Genomic DNA, 17424 nt, shown 5'->3' on the forward strand with positions numbered 1-17424 from the left:
TGGTTGGCAACTTTATCGGCTAGTTTAATAACTTGAGGATTAGGATTCGAGGACAATTTCGTTATGGAAGGACATGGTTATCGAAAAATACTTATCAAGGCTTTATTTCGAAGTGAAATTACATTAAAACCCCTTCGATAAATTCTGAAAAGTCGTAGTTAATCATCCTTTTTATTCCTTTTTCTATTCTCGGCGCCGAACACCAATAACCCCAGCACGGAGTGAAAATGTTTATCGCCGCAACAATCAATAACAGCAAGCTGTTCAGGCTTTGATGGCGCTTACACCAGCCGCCTCACCAGCACCACCAGCAGCAGCAGTATCAGTAAAGGTGTTGTCAGTGTTGCCATCGTCGACGTCGTCACTGCAGCTGCCGGCGACCATGGTGCAACGGGTAGTAGTAGTCGCCACTGCCGATGCCACCGCTGTCGCCGCCGCCGACTCCACCCTTCACGGATGATACAGCCCGGACGGACGGACGGACGGACGACGACGGATGAGGCCCGCCCGAAACGGACGATGACGAGGGTGCCGGTGCGCCTCCTGCCCGTTGTGTGTGTGTGTAGTGTTTTGCATATGCCGTTGTTGTTGTGTTGTCCTTGCTGTTGGTGATCATGTTACAGCAGTGCCGGTTGGGGCCACTTTCTTCTTGCGCGTAAAACAAAGCCTGCCGAGGATTGCACATACTCACAACACTCTCCGTCTATCTATCTCTCTATCTCTCTCTGTCTGTCTCTCTGTCTCTCTGTCTCTCGCTGTACATCTGTGTTCCCACTCCATACTGCACCGGATTCATAGTTCGGAAAACTTCACCCACTTGGGAGTGTTGTGTGAGCGTACTGACGAAACGCCGACAAGTGTTTGTGCACGCGCGCGTGTGTGTCTGTGGGACAGTGGTCCAACATTCCGGCAGTCCCAGGTGTGCGCCGCGATTAGCGAAGTGATTTGTGGTCACCGTTGTTCCTAATAGAAAGGAAGTCGACAAAAGCCGGCAATCGTGCGTGCGTGTTTGTGTTGTGGCACAATCTGATCTGAAAGATATCGGCGAAAACGAAGCAAATTAAGGTGATTTGGAAGTGAAATTTAACTAGAAAAGTAAAACAGTACCAGCGGAGGTGGTGGCTCGTCCTGCACCAAGTGCGGCGACTGGCGCAGAGAAAGAGAAAGAGAAGGCCCGTGGCCTGTTGTGTTGCACAGTGGCTTAGCAACCGCGGCCAAATAGCCTACTCTAAAAGTGTGTACTGGTGCCACCACTTTGTTGCACTCGCCAAAACAAAACAAAAAAAAAAAAAACGGTCCGGTGCGGCACACGTCTTGGCTGGCAGAAGAAGAAAAAAAACCCAGCCACAGCATATCCTGCAAAGCATAAAGTACGAGCAACGTGTGCGTGTGTGTGCGTGTGTATATGTGTCGTCTGCCCGGGTGTACGCACTGGTCCGGTGCCGAAGGCTAAAGCATGTTCTCTGGCAGTTCGCATGTATCGATCACGGATGCGGCTGATTACGATTTCGAGAATGCGGAAAATGCGGCCAAATGGAGGGGCTTGTTCATCTCATCGTTGCGGAAGGTAAGTTTGCAAATTTATTGATCTGTACTAATCGTTGGAGAGAATGTCACAAATTACTGTGAAGTGAAGAGAAAACAAAAACATTATTGAAACAATTAGCGACAAAGCGCTATGTACGTTCGTCGCCTACTAAGATGTCTGTTTGCCCATGTTTTCCGCTTCGATTAGTGTAGCTTGTTTATTGAATATCTTTCCAATAATTAGGTTTTTATTTTCGTTTTTTTTCTAATTTGGACAATTTTGTTTAGAGGCTCTGGTACTTCTGCTAATTTGCCAAATAAATTAAAAATTAAACAATGTTTTCTGATTGACTCATTAGCATCAGCTTTTGCTTTGGCTTTGGTAGTGATGCAAGCTAAAAATGAATCATTATTATTCCAAGTGCTACTAAATCGCATCTCTCTCTGTCTCGCTCTGCGACTCGATGGAGACGCCTTATGACCCACCGTCGCCCGTAGATCAATCAATTGTTTTTTAAACAAACACATCTCGCTCCTGTGACTCATGGACAATTCTGACAACATACGATTGTTGTGTTGAGTCAGTGCTCTTCGTGCAGGTTGTGTTTGGTTTTTTTTGCGTCCATTGTGTGTGTGTGTTTCGTTCGCTATTCGTCACACACGCGGTGCACGGGCGGCGGGATTGCAAAACACATATCTCTGTGCGAAAGTGAAGCAATATTTTGTGTTTATCGCCACATGGTTCTAGGCGGTGTTACGGAGGGGTTAGCCAATGGGTGAAGGTGCTGTGTGAGCGGGCGCGTTAAGCAGTGGTGTGGCTTATCAAGCCGTGTGTGACGAAAAGGGTTTTTTTTATTGTTTTCCGCGTTTCCCACCCGGTATGTGTGTGTTTTTGTGTTGTGAAAGGGGAAAGGGGGTGATATTGTGATGTATGAGACACACCGAACCTGCTGGCACTGCTGATAGTCGTCTCGGATACCGATCGATACCGATTGTGGGATTGGTGCAGGGTATTTTTTTTGTTGTTGTCACTTTTGTTAGATGCCAAGAATTGGCACGTTAATTTGCAATCGATATCGAGCTCGAAATGATAACAAGACAAAACGGTACCGAATGGAAGACAGTTGCAGAATCAGATTTGCTCAAAAAGGGGAAGGGAGGTGGACTTTTACAGTGCGTGACGTTAAATTTTACCTCTAAAGCCCGCGTTATAGCTCCAGTGACATTGTACGTTAAATGTTGAAGTTTTCTTATATATTTTGTTCAATATTCATCATAATATGATTTATTGTACTCCAATAGTAAGTAAATTCAATTCCTCAACTATTTAGACTGTGAAACATACTAAAATAAGAAATTAAATGCATTCCCTTGTGATAACCCCGCTTTGATCACGGTGTAAAAATAATGCTCCACGGGGAATCACTAGGGAATGCATTTAATACATTCTTTCAATGTGCTGTGCCATCTAAATTGTTGGAATAGATTTGAATAATCTTTCTTTTAGTGTGGAAAAGCTATTTTTTAATAAATATTTTATATTTAAAATAATTCTTCAGTTTTTGCCTCGTGGGCACCGTAAATCAATGTTTGGCTCTAAAGCATCAATTTTGGACTGTAATAGCTTTCTTGACCAAGTTTAGCCCTTATTTCTGAAATTGTGTGCTCCAAATTTTAGTCAATTTAGGCGACATAATTAATTATTTAGATGACAAAATTTGGAAACACAGGTATTCCCCGATATACGCTATTCATGCGGACCGGATGCAGCAGCGTTATTTCGATTATAAGCGTAACTTTCAAGGCTGTCAAATGACAGTTAAATTTCATATATTTTTGCTTGCTGCTGTGGTAGGTTTAGCTACTAAATTAGTTAATTGATCTGATTTCAACTGAATATTATATTTTTTTTCTTTTTAAAGCGGGTTTTTTTATTCAACCAAAAGGGAATTTATTTAGCATTTGACAATAGATGTGCCAAATTAGTACAATTTGCTAAAAAAACTGTAAATTTTTGAAAATCGCGTATATTGCGTATAGCGTATATTGGGGCGGCCGGCCTGTGGTACAGCCGTAAACTCGAACGATTCAATAACATGCCCGTCCGTCATGGGTTCAAGCATAGTACAGGGTTTTCCAATTGAGTTTAGACTAGCCGCATACTTTTTTTGAATAGTCGCAATAGATTCTTGACTAGCATCCTCTATTTTTGATTACGAGCAGTGGATTATTGACTAGGAGCAATTGATTTCAGCAGGTCCCTGCATGACAGCCTAAGAGCGTCGTGTTTATAATACCCGGTGTGACAGATCGACTTGAATAATAATCTGTGGATAATATTTAATATCATCCGCTCATTAGCTAAAAGCGTTTGTTTTACTGCTATATATCATCCACAAAATAAGATATATTTTATCTGATAGGTTTTTGGTGCTATTGTTTTGATTTTATGAATGCACAATACAACACAAAAGCACTTAACGGCTGAATTGAATACAGTAGTTAACCCACAGGCATAACCTAACCAAAAGCTAGATTAGGTAAGTTTTTCAGAGTGACCAAATGTAGTTCTATCGATTTTCGATCGAATATCGGTTTACAATTGAACACACTAAAACTCAGTTTTTCTAACCAAAAATCAAATATTTTTCTAAGTATTGACCGTTCAACCATAAAATTGGAATTTAATAAAATTTATGAGTGAATAAAAAATTGTTTTTACTGAAAATTACCGAGTTTGCTTTGGATTTCCTACCGATAACCTCTAAAAACAATCTGGACACTCCGCGCCAGCAACCGGTCTGCTGAAATCAATTGCTCCTAGTCAATAACCCACTGCTCGTAATCAAAAATAGAGGATGCTAGTCAAGAATCTATTGCGACTATTCAAAAAAAGTATGCTGCTAGTCTAAACTCAATTGGAAAACCCTGTATGTACCCTCGGTTGCAAGAATTGACTTTCCGGCTGCGTGGTAATGAATTAAATCTCGAACGCCTAAATAAGCCGGCTTGTCCGCGTAGGACATTGCGCCAAAACAGAAGAAGTATATTGAGGAATATCTCTTTATTGAGGAATAGAGTCTCTTTAGACCGAGGTGGTCGGGATGGTGGATATCGATGCGATGCAATAAAGGCGGTGAGTCGATAGAGCCATTTAGCAGTCCAACGCAAAAAGATCACTGTGCATTGCGTCTCCTAACCGAGAGAGGCTCCATCGCGCAGCATACGGAGGAAGATTATTGCGATCCTGCCAGATGAGTAGGTGTAGGGCATATCGCGTGAGCTTTCGTTGAATCGCCTCAAGTCGAGCAATCGAAGGGCTCCAAACTACGCACCAATATTCACACCACATAGGATTGTGGATATTTCCAGATATAGGCCTAAATTTTACAGGAAAATAGCTAAAACGTATCCTCTACGACGTGTACAAAATGATTTTCAAAATATGGTCCAAACAACTGAGCACTTTTTAGTTCATAAATCATGGCTTTTATGACTTAAATCATGGACACTTTTCCTAAATGTTCCTGCTACAAATAAGCATACAGGAAAAAACGGGGCCTAAGACTGAGATGGACAATCTTCAATTTGTCGTTCGAGTAGCACGAACATACTGGTCTATACAGGCTTTCCATACTTTATTCAGTACCAAGCAGCCGGATAGTCACTCCTTGCTAAGGGCGACTGGATTCATTCTAGGATTGAACTCACGAAGAGCATGTTGTTAAGATGTAGGAGTTGGCGCTGGCCCTTTGTAGGTTTAAAACCAACTCTAGGACCTAGCATCTGATTCAGTTCCAGTACAGATTACGTCAAAGTTCCTGGAATTTATTTGTGCGCGCATCCTGATAACCTCACAATTATATTGTATAACCCTGTAACCGGGCCAAATTAACTAGTTAACTCAAATTGACGTTTTACAAAATATACAAATAATGTTAAAACTCAGATTTTTTCCATAAGTTTGGTGATCAATAAAAGAAAAAAATAAGCTAAAAATACACACCAAATTAGGCGCAACTTTAAACTCTTTTGAAATGAGTGCTGTAGGTCAGACAGACAGACTTCAATTGACAAAACAATTGAACAAGTGTACAAAACACACGTTACATAAAAGCAACATTTATCCTTCTTCTTGCGTTTCTACGTTTCCCTTGCATCTCTTCTAATTCGTTTCGTTTTTGCTAATTTTCCACCCATTTTTCTTCACGTAGGTGCTCGAGCAGGTGCATCCTTCGCTGCAGGCCCGGGAGGATGCGTTGCTGTACGTCGAGAGCCTGTGCCTGCGATTGTTAGCGACACTGTGTGCGAAGCCACCGCCGCACACGGTAATGGTAAGTACGAGTACCACCGACCGACCGCCAGAGAGCGAACGAGCGAGCGAGCTTTTCCACCGGGCATCAGCAGCAGTGTGGCAGCTTCCGTTTTCCAGCTGCTGTGATTGTTTTGTTACGCGCATCATGTGAGATGGGAATCCGGCGCCGCGGGATCCGCCAGTAGCGGTTGATGTTTTTTTCTTCTTTTCTTTTTGCTATGCATATGATGCAACAGGGTGTCGTGTTTGATGACCTCCGGTTCCTTCCCTTGTGTGTGTGTGCGCCTCGGTTGGAGGCAGTATTGTGCAACAGTAAAATTGACATTTAAAGAGGAATTGTTTGCAAGGTGTCGGTTTGTGTTTTGCCAGCAGCCGGCAGTAGAAAAAAGGGAGGACAGGAGGAACACTGTCATCATCTCGGTTGCTTCTAGATTTGTGTCCTAATTGACATTTCCTACCGCTGCTGCTACATTCTGTGGCTGTGAAAGAGGCAAAACTTCAACGCCTCTTGGTTTCCTTCCCGGAAGGCATCACCGGGTTCTGGAAGAATGAGCATCGTACATACACCTACATACATACACCCCTAACGTCTAATGGGTCAGTTTTGAAGGGATAACAACAACACGATAGCAGTGTTTTACCGGGTTTGCACACCGGCAAGAATGGCGAAACACACATATCCTGCTATCCTCCGGGAGGCTCGCTTTTAGTTGCTTTTGTTTTCAGTGCCTCAGTTTGCTGCCCTCAAGAGGAGTCCCTCCCCCCACCCCTCTCACATATATGTCCTATTCGTTTGTAACGACACACGGCTGGGGAACGGAAGCGCTCGAACCGACCACCTGTAACCCGGTCGTGTGGCCATCATCTCTCGGTGGAAATGTGTAGCCTGCGGTGTGCAATAGTTGTTCTTCTTTGTGTTTTATTGATTTTGATTCTCATCCCTATTCCATTCCACCGTTTCCAGGACGTGGAGGATCGTATCATCCGTACCTTTCCGACCCCGATCGATAGGTGGGCACTGGGGGAGGCACGCGAAACGATAGACAAGTCGAAAAAGAAGAAACCGGTGCTACCAGTTGATCGTGTGCATACGCTACTGCAGAAGGTTTGTAAAAGCGGGTTCAGAGGGGGGGATGGATAAAGGGATGCAGCAACATGTTGGATTCTAAACTTTTGCTTCTTCTTCTTCTTCTTCTTATCGCTTTGCCCCCGTCTGCTTCAGGAGGTGCTGCAGTACAAAATCGACAGTTCCGTATCGCTGTTTCTGGTGGCCGTGCTCGAGTACATATCCGCCGACATCCTGAAGCTGGCCGGGTACTATGTGAAGAACATACGCCACATCGAAATTACCCGCGAGGACATCGAGGTCGCCATGTGCGCTGACAAGGTTGGGCCGAATGCTTCTTTGTCGTCCCCTATCTCTTCCACTTTTGCTATCACGCCTTTCTGTCTCTCTCTCTCTCTCTTGTCTGTCTTTTTCTTTCTAATTCTATCGATATCTCCTACTATCTACCTCTACCTCTACTTCTATTCTCTCTATCTCTCTTTCTATCACTTTTAGTTTTCTATGGTGTGCTTAGTGTTGTTTGCTTTTTCCTTTGTTTCTTTCATATCTTAAACATTTGTTTTTTACTTCTACTTTCAAGTTACTCTTTATCTAATGTTATTTGTTTTTTTTGTTGTTGTTTATTTGCTTTCATTTCTTTACTTTTACTTTATCTTGCTGGCGTGTTTCCTTTTTTTTCTTAATAACATTATCTGTTTTGTTTTTTGTTTAATATATCTTTAAAACAAGCTTTACAAAGTTAGCTATAACTATGAAATTTTATCTTCTTTTTAAAATATCAATTCTTGTAAACTTTGAAGTTTCTATTGAATTGTTTTTCTATTTGTACTATATTTTGCTGGCATAATGTTTTTGTTTGACGATTTTTTAAACACTAACACACACATACAAGACACACTTACACACGTACTCACATAACGATGCCGTATGAGTGTAATTGCAGAAAAAAGCTATCTAACCCCCAAAACACCATCCAAGCTCTCTCATGCATACATTTCTCGTCATTCAACTAGTCTGTTGTGTTTGTTTATTTATCGATTGGCTTTGCTTTACATATGTACATAAAGCCCGTTGCAAGACGGGATGAGGAAAGGATGTGGTGTACTTTTTTTTTAGATCTTCACTTTGTAAAGTTTGCTGCTGCATAGAATAATCGAACAGATCATCACGTCTACTTGTAACTGATTGAAGCATTGTTATTCTCTGTTCTTTGAGCTTTGTTTTAACTTTAGCGGGAGGATGAAAAGTAATTAGTAAATGCTTTCATCGTACCACACATTGTTTATGGTAAACAATGTGTTTTCTTACAAAGCTTGCGATGGTGGCGTGCAAACACTTTGTCTGTTGGTATTGTCGTTTAGCAAACTATAGAGTAGTACGAGTTACAACTGCACGTTGCTTCAATGACAAATGGTAGAGGTTCTGCTAACAGCGGAGTGATTATTGTACCTTTTGTTTATTTTTAACTGCCATCATCAATTGTAAACTCATGCGGCGTTATATTACGACGATAGAGAATTTTTTGTTTTTTTTTTCGTGATTAACTTTATTATAGAGTAGCAGATGATCGTGAGAAGATTTCTCCAAAAGACAAACAATTGGAAAACAGATGTTGTTTTTTGTTTAGTGTTGCGGTATATATTCTCCTTCGGTTTTGTGTGCAATAATGAAAGTTTTTCGTATTTCTATTTTGTGTTTAAACACAACACCAAACACTTTTTCTTTATTTATTGGTTTGCTTTTTGATTCCATTCCACTTTTGGGCTTATCAAACCGATTTGTTTTTATCTCTCTACAGTTAATTTCTTGTTGATTTCTTTGTCTTTAATTTGTTAAAAACGATTAGTTAAGTTTGTCTTATGAAGATCCTGTAAAATGTGGCTGGATATTAGTTTCCGTTTCAGTAATATTGGTTTATTTAGTTGATGTAGAAATTCCTCCTATTTATAAAAAAAAAACATTTTTCGTTTATTTCACTTTTCAAGCTAAATTCGTATTACTCCTTACACCTCTCAAACTGTCTGTTCTAAGTTTACTATATGTGAAACAATGTTATTTTACGTTTTTTTTCATGCTGTCCCAACAAACAAACAAAAAACTAAACTAAATATGCATTCAAATCTTTGCTAAACAAATCTGCAATGTTGAAAAAAAAAAAACAAACAAACTGCACAACAATAACTGATTACAAACAAAAAAAAAACGCGCTAAAATAATTCTTCCGGAACCGGCTTGAATCGGTTCGGCGTTCCGTTCACAATTCAAAACTCAAAATCCAATCAAAACAATACAAAACAAAAAGGTGGTACGTAGATTGTCCAATTCATAATTAAGTATTTACATTATTTTACGACCCACTTCCCAACCATCCCATATCACGATATTATAAACAAGTATATTGCTACATATATACTGCTCTCTCTCTCTCTATTTCTCTGGCTCGTTTAGTTGAATGTAATTCAACTAATTAAACAGTGTTACGATGTGTAATCTCATCCTTCCATTCCTTCCTTTCAAATTGTTCTCAGAAGGGCTAAAGTGTTTTTATTGCATTTGTTTTGTTTGTGTTGTACATAGGTATTAAGAAATTAGTCAATTCAGAGATCTGGATCCGGGATCTTCTGAACAGTTTTTTAACCTCTCATATTTGTGAGTTCGTTCAAAGTAAATGAGTCGTCATGCATCACGATTTTATTTGATCCCTTTTTGTTACCGTTGAAGCCTTTCTATTTCTTCCATGTGTTTGCGTATCTTTTACAGTAGAAGTAGTAGTATTAGTAGTAATAGTAGTGTCGATGCGGAAGTAGCTATTGAAAAGATTATTATTCTCCACTTCTTTCTGCCAGATGAATGCGTGGGCAACATTTAATATGGTTGATATCAATTCGATCCCGTTGAGTTGATACTTTAAATTAGAATTTTAGCTTATCTTTTAAGATTCTGAATGGAAATGATCAGTAGCAGTGAGATTAATCTAATCGTTATAATAAATATAATAAATGCATTTTCAGTTATCTTATACTAATGCAACAGTTAGATTACCTTTGAATTGCCAATAATATGCTGCGTTGAAAAGTTACCCTTTTATTTTAAACTTCAAAACATTTGTATGTACGTAGTGTCTACCTTTATTTTTTTGTGTACCTAGTGTAAGTAGCTATTTTCAAATTCTTGTTAAGTTCTTTGCAATTTACATACATTTCTTCTATCGAATGTGTTCGTAACAGCAGCAGACCCTTGGATGTATCCTTTTCCATCTTTGGTTTAAATGTTTGTCCATCTATGTACCAACCAATTCAGCAGGGAGTTGAAAAAAAAACAACAGTCAGTTAAATCCCTCTACACTACGCAGATATGGCGCTATGTTAAACATGCTACATAATCATGTTTTCACACCACTACGTTGGGACTGGCTATGCATTTTAGTTTTGTTCTTGTTTGTTCACTTTACGTTAGTTTGGTTTAATTTATGAAATCTTAGTGCATTATTCTGCTTTAAAAACAGCCAGAGTATTTCATTTCTACTTTATTGTGCCACGAATCACATTTAGATACGCTGCTTGTGTTAAATGTAAATTTATAAAGCATGCTTTACGTTCTGAAATTGATCTATTTTTTTAACAAGTGTGTGTTTTGTTTTTTTTTTATTTAGGATTTTTATACCTTTTCCATGTTCTTTCCCACAGTGTATATCATTTTGACGATCATGATCATCTGCAAGAAAGGAAAAAAAAGACATTCGCTATTGTAGATTAGATTGGTCGTGTTTGCCTGAAATCGGTTTTAAATTCTAAATTCATTACCTTAAATTGATATGTACATCCTTGCTCCCTCAAAAAAAAAAGTCATCAATTGTGCAAATGATCGTTTTGTTGCCATCGTGTATAATTAGTCAGTGATAGTGTATTTAAAAAAAGCCCACCCATCCTTCCACCCCGATCATATCATTTCACCACCCACCGTATGCTTGCTTCCATTGCGATGGACGTTTTGTTGTTGGTTTGGTGCATTGCGTTCGTGGCCGTTTTATTGACCGTTTGTCCGTTCTGCTTCTTTCCTCCCTCGATCGATCGCACCAGGTACTGATGGACATGTTCTATCAGGGCGAAAGCTCCAACTCGATGGCACCGAGTCCGCTTCCACCGACGCCCCGCGCCAGCCTCAGCTACGAGGAGGTCGTAAAGGAACTGATCCACGACGAGAAACAGTATCAACGGGATCTGCACATGATCATCCGAGTATTCCGGGAGGAGTTAGTTAAGATAGTTAAGGATCCAAAAGTAAGTGGATGGTCGGTTTTTTTTTCTCCCACCGCGGAGGGCTCCAAGAAAGAGCAATTGGGTAAACTGTTTTGTTGTACATTTCACAGGAGCTGGATTTAATATTTTCCAACATAATAGACATTTACGAAGTGTCGGTGACGTTGCTGGGATCGCTCGAAGATGTGATAGAAATGTCCCAGGAGCAAACGCCACCGTGTATTGGTAGCTGTTTTGAAGGTAAGCTAGTCGGATGCTAGCCTCAATGATGCTTCGTTTTGACTGAGAATAATGGTTTTATGTGTGTGTTTCTTTTCCTTTGTAGAACTGGCAGAAGCGGCTGAATTCGACGTGTATGCAAAGTATGCAAAGGATATTACATCGGTGACGGCGAAGGAAGCGCTAGCCAATTTGTTAGCCCGACCGGAGGTAGTAGTTATCGATCCGAGCTTTCTCTCTCTCTCTCTCTCGATCGCTTTCGGAAGACTTTCGATCGGCTGAAACATTTCGCTAAACCTCTGCTTTATCTTCTCTTTGTCTACCGCAGGCCAGTTCACTGATGTCAGCCGGGCATGGTTTCAAGGAGGCGGTCAAATTTTACCTACCAAAACTACTATTAGGGCCCATCGGGCATGCGCAGTTATATTTGGATTACATTAAGGTTTTACTACAGCTTAGTCCCTCGCAGGAGGATAAAGAGAGCTTTGAGCAGGTGCAAGGGTTGCTGAAACCGCTGCAGTGCGAGCTGCAGAGCATTTCATCACTCCTGCCGAAGTGAGTGATCTCTTCACGCTTATTTTTGCATTGCATTGAATTGCTTATTAATGTTGCAACTGCTCTTTCCATCCCCCCCACCCCGACAGAGAATACTTTACGCGCGTGAACAGCCGTGCCCGGCGGCAGTCGGCGATCGAGAAAACGCGCGACCTGCAAAACACGGTCGAGCACTGGGACAAGGACGTGGGCCAGTGCTGCAACGAGTTCATCCGGGAGGATACGCTCGCGAAGCTGAGCTCGGGCAAGCGGCAGACCGAGCGGAAGGTGTTCCTGTTCGACGGGCTGCTGGTGCTGTGCAAGGCGCGGCGCCAGATAGTGCCGGGCAACAACTACGACTACCGGCAGAAGGAGCGGTTCTTCATGCGCAAGGTCGAGATCATCGACCGGCCCGACACGGACGAGCTGAAGCACGCGTTCGAGATTTCGCCCCGCGAGCAGCAGAGCGTTGTACTTATCACCAAGAACGCCCAGCACAAGAACGACTGGATGGCGGACCTGATCATGCTGAACACGAAATCGATGCTGGAGCGCATACTGGACAGCATCCTGCTCGACATCGAGAAGAAGCACCCGCTCCGGCTGCCGAGCCCGGACATGTACAAGTTTGCCGTGCCGGACGGGCCGTCGAACATCGTGCTGGAGGAGCGCGAGGGCACGGGTGTGCCGCTGATCAAGGGTGCGACACTGTGCAAGCTGATCGAGCGGCTGACCTACCACATCTACGCCGATCCGATGTTTGTGCGCACGTTTCTGACCACGTACCGGTCGTTCTGCTCGCCGAAGGAGCTGCTCCAGCTGCTGGTCGAGCGGTTCGACATACCGGATCCGGCCGTCGTGTACGATCCGGCGGCGGAAAAGGAGCTGGCCGGCGACACGGACAAGTTCCACAAGAACTCGCAGCGGGAGGACTGGAAGCGGTACAAGAAGGAGTACGTGCAGCCGGTACAGTTCCGCGTGCTGAACGTGCTTCGGCACTGGGTCGATCATCATTTCTACGACTTTGAGCGGGACGGCGAGCTGCTCGAGTCGCTCGAACGGTTTCTGGAGACGGTGCGCGGCAAATCGATGCGCAAGTGGGTTGATTCGGTGATGAAGATCGTTCAGCGGAAGGTAAGCACAGTGAGCTTCTGGTGTTTATGCCAGTTTCTTATTGATTTTGTATTTTCCTTTTTTTTTCTTTTGCAGAACGAAAGTGAAGACAATCACCGGCAAATAACGTTCGCGTTCGGGCACAGTCCGCCGGCGATTGAGCACCATCTGCCGCTGAACGGTGAGAACGAGTTCAACCTGCTAATGCTGCATCCACTCGAGCTGGCGCGACAGTTGACTCTGCTGGAGTTTGAAATGTACAAGAATGTGAGTGAGAAAGGAAGTTGTACAGAGCCTGTTCTAGTGGAAAATGTGTTTTATTAAATCTGCCGTACCTTGGTCATTTCCTCTTTGCAGGTCAAACCCTCCGAACTGGTTGGCTCGGTGTGGACGGGGAAGGATAAAGAAACAACTAGTCCTAATTTATTGAAAATAATGCATCACACTACTAATGTAAGTGTGCTACTGTGGTTTGTATGGGTGGAACATTTGTGATTAATTGTTTGATCCATCCCCTCCACAGTTTACACGCTGGATCGAGAAATCGATCATTGAGGCGGAAAACTTCGAGGAGCGCGTCGCGATGGCGAGCCGCGCGATCGAGGTGATGATGGTGCTGCAGGATTTGAACAACTTCAACGGCGTGCTGTCGATCGTGTCCGCCTTCCAGGGGGCGGCCGTCCATCGGCTCAAGCTGACGCTGGAGGACATCCCGAAGCGCCACCAGCAGGTGCTGGCCGAGTGCCGCGAGCTGAACAATTCGCACTTCAAGAAGTACCAGGAGAAGCTGCGCTCGATCAATCCGCCGTGCGTGCCGTTCTTCGGCATGTACCTCACCAACATACTGCACATCGAGGAGGGCAATCCGGACTTTCTGCCCAACACGGAGCTGATCAACTTCTCCAAGCGGAGGCGGGTGGCCGAAATTACGGGCGAAATACAGCAATATCAGAATCAGCCGTACTGCTTAAAAGTCGATCCTAGCATAAGGGTAAGTGCGTGAACGCGCGGGGGCCATGTCTCTCTCGTAGGCCTGATGATTCGATGTTTTAACTCGCTTTGTTTTCGTCCCGTGCGTGCTGCAGAATTTTCTAGAGAATTTAGATCCTTTTAAAGGAATGAGCATCACGGAAATTCAGAACTATCTGTACGAGGAGAGCAAACGGATAGAGCCGAAAAACTGTCGCCAGCCGTTGAAATTCGTAAGTATACTGGCGCCGTTAGCGCAAGCAAACCGAGCCACTCACTAATCATATGTTCAACCGCAGCCCAAAAAATGGCCGGACATTTCGTTGAAGTCGCCCGGCATTAAGCCGTCGTCGAGGCGCAACAACAGCTCCGCCAACTCGTCGATGACGCTGCCTGGCACGCTGCCGTACAGCAAGACGTCCCTGCTGGCGAACAGTGACACGGGCGAACAGTCGCCGCCGGCCTCCTCCTCCTCGTCCGTGCACGACTACTCCATCTTCGCATCGGTCAACATTCACTCCTCCTCGTCCGGGACGTCCTCGCTTTCGTCGCTCTACTACCAGCAGCAGCAGCAACACCTACAGCAACAGCTTCAGCAGCAGCAGCAGCAGCATCACTCCGGTTTCTACCACGGCCAGCAGCAGCAGCTGCAGCAAGGTGGCGGGGTTGTCGCTGGCAGTAGCAGCGGCTCGTCACAGTACTCACATCACGGCAGTGCGCACCACCATCCACACCAGCAGCAGTACCTGCCGCATCACCATCCGCATCACCATCACCACCACCATCACCATCCGCATCACTACCATCCGAGCTTCTCGCAGTCGATCGCGAACCTGACGACGGCCGGCGGGGACAGCCAGATGGCGCCGGAGATACCGCGCCGCTCGGACAGTATTATACTGACCAACACGAACCAGCTGCTGGCCGGCAGCGGCTGCCTGTCGGAGAGCAGCGGTGGCAGCTACAACGGCGGCAAGCTGCTGCCCAGCCCGCGCTACCCGTCCGCCTCGATGACGACCCTACCGTCCTCGTCGTCCTGCTCGGCGGCGGGTACTTCCGGTGGCGGTACCGGCGGGATGGCCGTCGGCGCCTCCAGCTACTCGATCGGGGGCAGCCTGTACAGTGGTTCCAGTAGCGAAGGTAACACACATACACATACACATACACATACACATACACATACACATACACATACACATACACATACACATACACATACACATACACATACACATACACATACACATACACATACACATACACATACACATACACATACACATACACATACAGACACATGCTCGCGGCATTGAGTACCATTTTTAAAATTATTTTTCTTTCGCGTGTTTGCAGCATCCGGCTACGGTACTGCCAGCTCAGTGACGTCATCGTCGGCGGCCAGTATTGTTTCAATGTCGCACAACGATGCTACGGTGCAGCAGCAGCAGCAGCAAGGGTCGGCGGTGGTGATCCCTCATCCCGACATTCCACCGGCAATCAGTCCACGCACTGACAAACCACAACCATTGCATCCACCACCACCACCTCCACCGTCCCTGCAGCATGCAGCTAGTGCAAGTCCGGGAGCTACCGCGGGCAGCGGCAGTAGCATCGCCGGCTCCTCCATACTGGCCAACATGGCGGCGGTAGGAACATCCATCGCCAACAGTACTAGCAGTAACTTTAGACATAGTGCATCCAATTCTATCAAGTAAGTTCCGTGCACCACCTACAGGCCTGACGGCTGACAGGCCTCCATGGGTTCATTCCTAAATTGTTCTTTCGGTTTTTGTTTTTTGCAGAAATCAAAACTGTGATTTTACTTACACCATCCCGGGCGGTGGTGGTGGTCCCACGGGCAGCAGTGCGAGCGGCGCCCCTCCACCGCCGACCAATTCCAGCGGACGACCGTCGTCCTGTGAGCATTCGCCCGTCTATCCTTCCAGCCCGAAAATCCAGCTCCAGCATAATCATCCCACCGCGGGAGCGGCTCTGCCACCTGTCTGTCCGCACCACCATCACCATGCCGCCCATCATCATCACATCGATGCGGCGGCTGCGGGCGATGGTGGTGGGCCGGCGGCCAATTCGATCCAGTACAACAGCAGCGTGTCACCTTCCGCCAGCAGCCACCATCCGTGTCACCTGTGTGCGGGCGGTGTGGACGCAGGCGGCAGCTTGTCGAACAATGCCGACATTGGTCCGACACCGATCTCACCGCACGTCAACGTACCAAATACGCACAATGTGCTACCACCCCCGGCGCCTCCACTACCTCCTAGGGCTAAGCGAAAAGAATCTTCCATGGATTCGACCCAGTCGTCGCAGATGCGGCAGGCGCCGGACGCACCGACGGTAAGGGATCGCGCAAACCTCCGCAGCATGGTGCAAGTTACGGACGGGAGGAATGATTTGTTTGTTTATTTGTTTGTTTTTCGTTTCCGCAGCTACCACCGAGAGACGTTAGTCCGCCGCCACTACCGCCTAGGATTTACACACAGTCGTCACACTACCAGTTCGGAGTGGCCAGCCAGGCCGGCACGACGCTGCTACTTAACTACACGCAAAGTCCGAGTGTGTGCGGCGGTGGTGGTGTCGCCGGTACCGGCGGCAGCAGCAGCTTTCCAATGGACAGCTCCAACTGGAACCATTCCTCATTCCATGCGGTAAGTGCTTGAGCGATTGTTTGATTGCGTACATTTATACTAATATCCGACTACTCCGCACTGCAACAGAAGGATGAATCGACGTCTTCGTCCTCGTCCTCGTCGACGCTAACGCGGGACAATTTGAACCAGCACAATCAGCACAGTGTCGGCGGCACGACGGCAAGCAGCAGCAGCCAGAACAGCAGCAGCATGGAGCAGCGGCTGCTAATGCTGCCCCATACCAGCACGATCATGATGCGGCGCAACTCGGCGATGGATCGGGCGGCGAAGGAAAACATTCCCAACATTGCCACTTCGAGCTCGCTGTCCGGGCTGTCGACGATCGCTGGCAGCAGCGCAGGTGGTGGTGGTGTCGGTGGAGCGAACGTTGTCCCGGGCGTTGGGGTCGGTGGCAGTGGATCGACAATGAATTCCAGCGGTGGTCCCAGCGTTTCCGGTTCGCTCGGCAGCAGCGGTGCGTCCGTCGGCAGTAGCCCGTCGGCGGTGAAGAACAAGTCGGTGCAGAACTCACCCATCTCGGGGCAGGCGCAGCAGCCGAATGTACTTTGCCGAAGGGCCAGGTAAGTCACGGTCAAAGTCACGGATTGGTATTTGGATGGATTTTAGGACGATTCAATGAAATATTTGCATTTTCGCCTTTTCAGTACAAACATTTCGCCCCGCTTTTCGCCCGGCGAAACGACACCAAAACTACCCCCCAAACCGAAACAGAACAGTATAAGTTCAGGTATGTGTTGCACGGTGTTCGACGGC

At 45.5% G+C, this 17424-nt stretch overlaps 1 protein-coding gene across 8 annotated transcripts in view; it reads left to right on the top strand.

Annotated features, from left to right (window-relative positions):
* The window catches only part of LOC120960238 (protein son of sevenless), a 28796-nt gene that overhangs the window by 7409 nt on the left and 3963 nt on the right, over positions 1–17424 (top strand). For 6 of the 8 annotated variants that reach the window (XM_049610446.1, XM_040384313.2, XM_049610449.1 and 3 more), the window contains exons 2-19: positions 216–1567; positions 5742–5861; positions 6807–6947; positions 7065–7229; positions 10988–11188; positions 11278–11407; positions 11493–11599; positions 11715–11941; positions 12031–13300; positions 13391–13486; positions 13557–14024; positions 14119–14235; positions 14302–15142; positions 15356–15713; positions 15805–16357; positions 16450–16668; positions 16738–17231; positions 17316–17398. In XM_049610446.1, the coding sequence (XP_049466403.1) occupies positions 1457–1567; positions 5742–5861; positions 6807–6947; positions 7065–7229; positions 10988–11188; positions 11278–11407; positions 11493–11599; positions 11715–11941; positions 12031–13300; positions 13391–13486; positions 13557–14024; positions 14119–14235; positions 14302–15142; positions 15356–15713; positions 15805–16357; positions 16450–16668; positions 16738–17231; positions 17316–17398 (5701 nt within the window). In that variant the 5' untranslated portion in view covers positions 216–1456. The remainder of the gene's footprint in view (positions 1–215; positions 1568–5741; positions 5862–6806; positions 6948–7064; positions 7230–10987; positions 11189–11277; positions 11408–11492; positions 11600–11714; positions 11942–12030; positions 13301–13390; positions 13487–13556; positions 14025–14118; positions 14236–14301; positions 15143–15355; positions 15714–15804; positions 16358–16449; positions 16669–16737; positions 17232–17315; positions 17399–17424) is intronic. The other 2 variants (XM_040384315.2, XM_040384314.2) reach the window with 2 other exon arrangements.

Source organism: Anopheles coluzzii, chromosome 3 (genome assembly GCF_943734685.1).
Source record: "Anopheles coluzzii chromosome 3, AcolN3, whole genome shotgun sequence".
Taxonomy (NCBI): domain Eukaryota; kingdom Metazoa; phylum Arthropoda; class Insecta; order Diptera; family Culicidae; genus Anopheles; species Anopheles coluzzii.